Source organism: Octopus bimaculoides, chromosome 19, assembly GCF_001194135.2.
Source record: "Octopus bimaculoides isolate UCB-OBI-ISO-001 chromosome 19, ASM119413v2, whole genome shotgun sequence".
Taxonomy (NCBI): domain Eukaryota; kingdom Metazoa; phylum Mollusca; class Cephalopoda; order Octopoda; family Octopodidae; genus Octopus; species Octopus bimaculoides.
Genome location: NC_068999.1, coordinates 5,540,387 through 5,550,428, shown reverse-complemented (window position 1 = coordinate 5,550,428; position 10,042 = coordinate 5,540,387). Strand labels below are relative to the sequence as shown.

At 38.4% G+C, this 10,042-nt stretch overlaps 1 protein-coding gene across 1 annotated transcript in view; it reads left to right on the top strand.

The window, feature by feature from the left end:
• LOC106881045 (phospholipid-transporting ATPase IF) overlaps window positions 1-10,042 on the top strand; it is a 153,316-nt gene that overhangs the window by 106,554 nt on the left and 36,720 nt on the right. The window contains exons 6-12 of the mRNA XM_052974889.1: window positions 1,918-2,025; window positions 3,128-3,256; window positions 4,959-5,178; window positions 5,861-5,942; window positions 6,910-7,048; window positions 7,577-7,658; window positions 9,319-9,438. Of these exons, the coding sequence (XP_052830849.1) occupies window positions 1,918-2,025; window positions 3,128-3,256; window positions 4,959-5,178; window positions 5,861-5,942; window positions 6,910-7,048; window positions 7,577-7,658; window positions 9,319-9,438 (880 nt within the window). The remainder of the gene's footprint in view (window positions 1-1,917; window positions 2,026-3,127; window positions 3,257-4,958; window positions 5,179-5,860; window positions 5,943-6,909; window positions 7,049-7,576; window positions 7,659-9,318; window positions 9,439-10,042) is intronic.

The window sequence follows — 10,042 nt, the reverse complement described above, 5'->3', positions numbered from 1 at the left end:
GAAAGTTACCCTCCCAGGTACAAGTCCGGGCAAGGTTGTTTATGGAAGACCAGCAGTTGCCAATGCATACCAGTATCCCCTCTCCATGCCACCACTGATATATATATATATACACACACACACACACACATATATATATACACACATATATATACATATACATATATACGACAGGTTTCTTTCAGTTTCCGTCTACCAAATCCACTCACAAGGCTTTGGTCGGCCCGAGGCTATAGTAGAAGACACTTGCCCAAGGTGCCACGCAGTGGGACTGAACCCGAAACCATGTTGTTGGTAAGCAAGCTACTTACCACACAGCCATTATTGTCATTATGGTTATGGTTATAATTAACAATCACCATTCTTATTATCCACAAAACTTCAATTCGGTGACTGGAACAAATGAATGTAAGAATGAATAAATTATAATTTCTAACATCAAGCATTTAATTTCATTCTTGGTTGAACGGAAGCAAGGAGTGCCAAGACCAGCGTTACTATGCCACATCAAGAGGAGAAGAACTGTCCCAGCCTTCCTTATTTTGCATTGCTCTTTTTATCGTTGTTTTAGTTATTGGGGTTTTTTCTTCTTTTTTATTTCTTTATGTTGTTTATATCAAGAAAGTGGGTGTGTCTCAACTCTGCGTTTTTTGTTGCAGGAGAGGAGTGCTTGTGAAGACAAACATTTAACTTAGTTCTTATGCAGATATAAGCAGTTATCTATGTTGTTGTTGTTGTCATTCCATTTTAGCACAGGCATGGCTGTAAGTTAAGCTTGCTTCCCAACCACACAGTCCCAGGTTCAGTCCCACTGCCTGACACCTTGGGCAAGTGTCTTCTACTATAGCCTTAGGCCAACCAAAGCCTTGTGAGTCTATTTGGTAGACAGAAACTAAAAAAAGCCTGTCATATATAAATATAAAGAATTAAAGAATATATATATGACTGGCCATGCTGGAGCACTGCATTAAAGGGTTTTACTTGAAGAAACCAGCCCCAGGACTCGTTCTTTGTATGCCTAATATTTATTCTATCAGTCTCTTTTGCCAAACCACTAAGTTATGAGGACATAAAGTCTCCAGCATTGGTTGTCAAGTGATGGCAGGAGAGAGGGGAACAAACACAGACACACACACATACATACATATATATATGTAAGAAAGAAGCCTTTCATATACATATATATATACTACAGGCTTCTTTCAGTTTCTGTCTGCAAAATCCACTCACAAGGCTTTGGTTGGTCCAAGGCTATAGTAAAAAAACACTTGCCCAAGGTGCCACACAGTAGGACTGAACCTGGAACTATGTGGTTGGGAAGCAAGTTTCTTTATTTCATTAATTTTGCCATGAAGTCATTACATAGAGGGGACAAACAAAGACAAACAGACATAAAGAAGCTGCGGCTGGACACAGACATTAATGAATGAAATGAATACAAAAAGATGAGTAAAAAATGTGAGAGGCACCGGCGCCCGCCGACCGACAACTCCTCAAAAACCTTGTTCATTACAAATCATCTTTACAACAACAAAATCAAATCAAATCAAATGTTATAGTTCTCTACCACACAGCCACTCTTGTAATCCTCTCACTAACTCTTACCCAACTCTATGTCATTTTACTTAATTTCACAAACTGGATGCCCTTCCTGTCACCAACAATTGTAATTCATGGCTTAAAATTAATAGATAGTATGTATATCTTTCCAGATATTCCATATGTAAGTGCTTTGTGCAGTCTTTATAGAAACCACCTAATAATTATTAATTAATTAATTAGTGCATTTTCTTGTTGCACCATCACTGAAGGGGTTGAATAGTCTTTGGCAATACAGGACAGGATTATAGTGACTTCACTACCTTGTAATGCTTTTTTTTTTGCTCATTTATCCTTTATTGTCTCTTCTATTTTCAGGGTTACGAGGATTGGTTAAGACACAGAGCTGATAATGATGTCAACAATCAGTTGGTAGATGTCTTGAGTAATGGAGAATTGGAGAAAATCAAAGCAAAGGATATTAAGGTGGATGCTTGCACTTGCACTTTCACTTTTGTTTTATGTTTTTAGTTGTCTTTTTGCTGTTGGTACTGCTTTTTTTTTTGCTTTATTTTTTTACTATCAGGCACAGGCATCAATGTTTGGTTGAGAAACTCACTTTGTGACTATGTGGTTTTGGTTTCAGTCCCACTGTGTGGTACTTTGGATGAATGGCTTTCACTATATCCCGGGCCAACCAATGTCTTGTGAGAGAATTTGGCAGATGGAAACTGTTCAGAAGCCTATCATACATATATATGTATATATATATATATATATATATATGATGGACTTCCATATATGTTCATCTGTCTTTTGTTTAAATATGTCTGTGTATTACCATTATCTCAATATCCGGCTTCTGATTCATGGCTTAAAATTAATAGATAGTATGTATATTTTTCCAGATATTCCATATGTAAGTGCTTTGAGCAGTCTTTATAGAAACCACCTAATAATTAATTAATTAATTACAAGAATGGCTATTAAACTGATTCTACATAAACATCCTTTTTTAATGTTTATAATTGATACCAACACACCTTTTAGCTATTTTGGTTAGGATATCATTTTGGAATTCTTAAATTTTATTTTATATAACATAACAATATTGTTTATAAATGTTCCCCCATCATGCCTCTAATAAATTTTCCCTGTATTAGCAACATGAAGTGAAGTGTCTTGCTCAAGAACACAATGCATTCTCTAGGTTCAGGAATTGAAACTACACTCTTGCAATTATGAGTGCAACACCCTAACCACTTAGCCATGTGCCTCCGGATCTGTGTGGGGGGGGTCTGTATTTGTGTACACTGGTCTTAACAGTTAAGTTGCTTATATTGTGTCCCTTTAATCCTGAGACTTAACAGTTCAAGAAAAAAATATCGATAAAATAAGTACCAGATACAATATGTATTGAAATTCAGTTTTATCAACTAAAAACATCTTCAAATTGTTGCTCCAGCATGGACACAGTTCAATGAGTAAAATTAGCCAAAATACAGATTATAATAACCTGTGGTAATTTTTGTCTCTTTTGTTCCTTGCAATACCCAAACCTTTTCTTCTTTTGTTTGTTTGCCTTCAGGTTGGAGACATTGTTCGAGTGAGCATCAACAAAGGCTTCCCCTGTGATATGGTCATGATCTCATCAGATAACTCTGAAGGTTCTTGTTATGTCACTACTGCCAACCTCGACGGGGAAACAAACCTGAAGGTAAGACCGAAAGCAATTTTCTTTGAAATTAGAAATATTGCATTTCTAAATATCTCGATTATATTTCACACATTTGTGAGCAGACAAACATCAAAAGACCTTTGCTGTGGAAATTGTCTCAGAAGAGACACCAATGTTCTCCTAAAAGTACTCCACAGTCTTAAGGTGATCTTTGACAGCTTGGTGCTAGTACCGTTACAGGTGTTGGTTTTGGTGTAGAACTAGCACTGGCACTCCATCGTTTATGGTGACAAAAGTTCCAGTTGATGCAATCAACAGAACAGCCTGCTCATGAAATTAACATACATGTGGCTGAGTACTCCACGGACATGCGTACCCTTAATGCAGTTCTCAGGGAGAATTCTGCGTAACACAGGATGTGACAAGGCTGGCCCTTAGAATTACAGGTACCACTCATTTTTGCCAGCTGAGTGGACTGGAGCAATGTGAAATAAAGTGACTTGCTCAAGGGCACAGTGCGCCACCAGGAATCGAACTCATGACCTTACAATCATGAGCTAAATGCCCTGACTTCAGTTTACAAAGAGCTGAAAGAAAGACTAAGACGTGTCTCACCTGACCTAACAGTCTCATTAATCCACCATCCTGCAATGGTATTTTTGTATCAACCCTGAAAAGGTAAAAAGCAGAGTTAGCCTAAGTAGGATTTGAACTCAGATCATAGGGAGTCAAGACATACAGCACAAGACATTCTGTCAATCCACCATCCTGCTCTAGTACTTATGTATCGATCCTGAAAGGATAAAAAGCAGAGTTAGCCTAAGCAGGATTTGAACTCAGATCAGAAGGAGTCAAGACATACAGCACAAGACATTCTGTCCAATCCTCTAACAATTCTGCTAGTTTGTGATGCAGCAGTTTTAAGCTCTATGGCAACAGAAAAGTTTTGAAACAGTACCTGAAAAATTGGGTCTAAACATCAATGAAACCAAAACAAAAATAAACCCCAAAGTAACGTCTGTTATCTTGGCTGCGACATGTCTGGCAATAAAGCAGTCTTTGAAACAAAAATACCAATTAGTATGGGTCACAGCAAGTGAAGTTTATTTTATTTGGAATTATTCTGCCAGTGATAAAACTAAATTAGTATGTTAATTAAATCCAGCATTAAAATTAATTTAAAAGGCTAATTCAGCCAGTGATAAAATTGAAATGAAACATGTTGCTTGTTACTTTTTGGAGCTTCTGTTAAAACTTTTCTGTTTTAGTATTAAATTCTGGACAATAATAGAAACACTAAGCATTATAATTTAAAGGAGATAGTTATAAAAACACAAAAAAAAGCATTTTTTAAAGCCATTGCCGTCACTTGCAAGTGAGTGTGACCTGGTCACAGGTGTGTGTTAATTGTTTTTAAGATTTTTATGTAGTCATCGGCAGACGTAGACATTTCTTTGAGTCTCCAACTTCTTCACCCGGCAGAACATTGAAGACAGCTACACCAACACTAGGCTGGCACTGAGTTGGAGGGGGAGGGGGTGATAGGTGGCAGTGCCATAATAAGGAAGAAGTAGAGGAGAGCAACAGTAGCATAGAAGAGCAGAGAGATGAAAAATAGGGGTAAGATGTTGGGGGTGAGAGAAGATGCATAATGATGGAGACAGGGCACCAGGAATCCCAAATCCTTGTTTGTTAGGCTTTTATATTCTAAATAATTCCTCTAACTTTCTCTCTTTCACAGACTTTCACCTCTGCTACTGAAACCAAAAGCTACCAAACTGTAGATCAACTGAAGGACTTGAATGCAACCATTACCTGCAAACAACCTCTGGTGGAATTGTACAACTTTGTTGGGTACCTCAGCCTCAAAGAAAACGAAAACGAAGAAACTGAGATCCCTTTGGGGTCACAGAACCTACTTCTAAGAGGGGCCAGACTTCGTAATACGCCATATATCTATGGTAAGGAAACACTTATATCTCATTGCAAGAAGTTGTTTAGACTATGAAGAATTGGTCGGTGAATATCCTATCAGTTGTGTGAAGTCACGTGGCTTAGTGGTTATAGTATTTGGCTCATGATGCTAAGGACGTGAGTTCAATCCCCAGCAAGCATTGTGCCCTTGAGCAAAACACTTTATTTCACATTGCTCCAGTTTGCTCAGCTTGCAAAAGTGAGGAGTAACTTGTATTTCAAAGGGCCAGTCTTGTCACATTCTGTGTCATACCGAATCTCCCTGAGAACTACATTAGGAGTGCACATATCTGTGGAGTACTCAGCCACTTGCACGTTAATTTCGCAAGCAAGCTGCCCCATTAATCAGATCAAATGGAACCCTCATTGTCGCAACCAATTAGTTGTGTTGAAACTGAGATGTCCCATGTCCTTAGGAAGGTGTGGGGCAGTCCTTGTATAGTTTTCACTGGCAACATACTTTAGCTATTGAGGGTGCCTCTATGTGAGACGTATGGAGATGTACTATGGTGTCAGCTTTTATTCTTTCTTTACTTGTCTCTGAGTGTAGTGTGTGTGTGTGTGCTCCACCTGGGCCAGAGTCCAATACCAAAATCCCACAAAACAAACCAATAAAATATGGTCGAACATTTTAGTTAAGAAGTTCTAAACTCCAATCTTTTATTGAAGGTTGTGCTGTGTACACAGGCCAAGAAACCAAAATGGCACTTAATTCCAAATTCAAGAGCGCCAAAGTTTCTGTAGTTGAAAGGTACGTAACATTTGTTATTTGTAATTAATTAAAATTTAGCACAAACAACAGAGTGACTCAAGGTCCTTGAAATTTGTGCGTTGGGATTATATTATATATGTAAAGCATATGTTATACATGTATGTATATTGTTATAATTGTCCTTTTAGTAAATAAATAAACTGACATAATATAATGTCTATAAGTTGATGAATACCACCTATTAATCCCCTCCATTTCCTTATTGCTCTATAGATTAATGGTAAAATAATTCTTTACCCTCAACCATTTATTACACTTGGTAATGTAATTGTCATGCAATGAAAAAACACTTGTGTATTAATAATTGGGTATTCTACCAGCAGTATATTGGATAGGTATTATCCCTTAGCCGGTTGGATTCACAACCTCTAACCTCTTGGATATACCGCCTGACTGGCCTTCGTAGGATTTTCGAGCGAGATCATTGCCAGTGCCCCTGGACTGGCTCTTGTGCGAGTGGCACATAAAATACACCATTTTGAGCGTGGCCGTTGCCAGTACCGCCTGACTGGCCTTCGTGCGGGTGACACGTAAAAGCACCCACTACACTCTCTGAGTGGTTGGCGTTAGGAAGGGCATCCAGCTGTAGAAACTCTGCCAAATCAGATTGGAGCCTGGTGTTGCCATCCGGTTTCACCAGTCCTCAGTCAAATTGTCCAACCCATGCTAGCATGGAAAGCGGACGTTAAACGATGATGATGATGATATATATATGTATATACATGAGGGAGAGTCAAAAATTGTATGCACCTTTATTTTTTTCAATGTATTTACACAAAACAGGGGATAAACGAGTAGATCATTTTTCTATATAGTCTTCTTCACTTCTTCACCCCACAGCGACACATGTGTACCTACCCAGGGCTTTACATTTGGCAACAGCATTCCTCTGCTTCCACAGGAAGAGGAAGAAGAATAACTGTGAGACTCTCTCTCTCTTTTATAGGACGATGAATGTTTATCTGAAGTTTTTTCTGTGTCTGTTGATTGCTGAGGTTGGTGTCTGCACAGGATTGCATTATTGGTTTGCAAAGAAAATGGATAAGACATCTCACTGGTATGTCGATGCTCATGCACCTATCACTGTAAGTTGCTTTCTCTCTTTCTCACCCTCTCTCTCTCTCCTACTCTCACTCTCTTTCTCTCTTTCCCCAAAATATCTGACCTTGTGGCAAAATTTAAAACCATTATTATTATTATTATTATTTTATGTTTGACTTTTGTTTTGCATTTGTACAAGTTGGATCCAAGTCTCACCCAGAGACCTCAAGAGACAACAAGTTAGAAGTTCATGTAGGTGTTATGCCTAGGGTACCATATATTTGGATTTGTACAGTTTTGTTCTAGAGAATGTTTAGGAAACCATAAGAAAATTATGTGTTTGTTTTAAAATTTGAGATCACATAGACAGTATTTTACGTAGGATATGGGCAGTTCCCATGAGCACTATCTTTTGAACTTCAGCCATCTTGGGGTTTCCTGGTATCTGAGCTAGGTAGTAATCAGCTCGTTTCGCTGTCATTCCCATTATTATTATTATTATTATTATTATTATTATTATTATTATTATTATTATTATCATTATTATTTTGTTTGTTTTTGTTATATTCCAGACATCAAAAGTGGTTGAAGACTTCCTGGCATTTCTGGTCATCCTAAATTACACCATTCCTATCTCTCTCTATGTAACTATAGGTTTGTATCATCACAAGTTTTCTCACCTGAGCTTTTGTAGAACTTAGAAGCTCCCTATTTACTCAAGTATAAGTGGAACCCTTAATTTGGTGCTTAAATCTTGGTATGAAATTTTACCCCTTTTTGTAGTTTTACCTTTACCCTGTGCACAAGTCACACCCCAGTTTTTGGGGTTTTTTTTCTTCAATTAAAATCAAATATAAAATAGTGCAACTTATGCGTGAGTAAATGTGGCGCTTTATGACTGCTCCATGTTGGTGTTTGTGTGTGTGCATGCAGGCGCATGTGTGTAAAATTCATCATCATCATCATCATCATCATCATCGTTTAACATCTGCCTTCCATGCTGGCATGGGTTGGACGGTTTGACAGGAGCTAGCCAGGTAGAAGACTGCACCTTTACTCTTGTGTCTGTTTTGGAAAGGTTTTTATGGTTGGATGCCCTTCTTAATGCCAACCACCCAGCAGAGTGGACCAAGTGCTTTTTACGTGGCACCAGCTCAGGTGGGGTCAGTTTTGGCATGGCTTTTTTTACAGCTGGGTGTCCTTCCAAATGCCAACCACTACACAGTGTGGATTGGGTGCTTTTTAACATGGCAATCCAGCACTGGGAGGGTCACCAAGTTATTTACAAGACAAGGAATTTTTTAGACGAGAGGGGGCATTGAAGGAAGGGATCTTGTGACAGAGGATGAAAGGTTACAGTCTAAAGGTTAGGAAGGTTTCAATCTTGCTTTGGCCTACCTGGGTGGTGCACTTAACATGTGGCCTGCTTTAGCACTAACAACTAGCACCACAGGCATCTTCAACAGGGTCCATTCTGTTGCAAGCATTCAACAGACAGGCTGGGTGGTCATGGTCGTAATGTTCATGATCATAGATCTGCCTCAGCTGGAGCTAGGCAACAACATCAGCCAATATCTTTCCTGTAAGGTGGGGAGCTGGCAGAATCGTTAGCACAGCAGGGAAAATGCTTAGTGGTGTTTTGTCCGTCTTTTCATTCTGAGTTCAAATTCCACCAAGGGTGACTTTGCCTTTCATCCCTTCAGGGTCAGTAAAATCAATTTACTCCCCACTTCCGATCTCGAAATTGCTGGCCTTGTGCCAAAATTTGAAACCAGTACCAATTTTGTGTCTCTGAGATTGAAGGCGTGTGGCTTAATGGTTAGGGTGTTGGACTCATGATCATAAGATTGTGGTTTCGATCCCTGGGCTGGATAACATGTGTTCTTGAGCAAGACATTTCATTTCACATTGCTCCAGTCCACTCAGCTGGCAAAAGTGAGTTACCCTGTGACTGACCAGCATCCCATCCAGGTGGGGAATTTATGCACCATGTAACCAGGAAACCAGCCCTTGCGAGTAACTTTGCCTTTATCTTTTACCTGTATCTCTAAATGTCACACTGTTCACCTTCATTTAATTCTTTACATAAAAGAGAAGACAGGATGATTGTAGCCAGAATATTTTTTAACCATAGGTCTACCTTGACCTTAGTTGACCAGGAGCAAAACAACAACAACAACAGCAACAACAATATCAACCAATATCTTTCCTGCATCTTTGAATGTTACACTGCTGTCTCATCTCAACCCTCTACCCAATTCTTTTCCATAATTCAATTCAGTTCTAAAATTTTCGGTTAATCTTTGTGTTCCAGAAGTACAGAAGTTTATTGGATCAAAGTTCTTTGCCTGGGATTTATCGATGTATGATGAAGACCGAAATATTGCTGCCAAACCCAACACATCTGATCTCAACGAAGAATTAGGACAAGTAGGTACCATTCGTGTATTCCACCAACCTTAACGCTGATTTCTGATCCACAGACACATACTGACTCTTCACATGGTGCCTTTTTTTTGGTTCCGCTTTTACATTGGCCTCTTCTTGAGGTTCTGTGCCTCATGTCACTTCTACATTGGCACACTCCTGTTACACACATCTTTCCTTTTGTCACTCTTATATATTTATGTATGTATATACAAATATACCATGTAACATCTTAGCTCGTAAGTTACCTCATCATTTCGTATTTGTCTTGCTTTTATATGTTGATTCCCTGAAGATGAATATATGTGGAATTCCAGCAGTTCTTACTTCTTTGTAGAAGGGCTCTCATATATTTTGAAACATGTGTAGGAATTAAAGGAACTTTTATTTATATGCTTTTTGCTCCATTTATTATTATTATTCATATCTTCTCAAAATGTATCACTTTAACTTGGTATCTCTACCTGTAAAACGGCTGTGATATCTTGGTTTCTAGTGTAATTTTGCTACCTCTGGTAACTATTAACATATTTACATTATCAAAGGTTTTTTTAAAACTGAGATAATATTAATATATACATAAACTTATATACAAATATACCATGTAACAT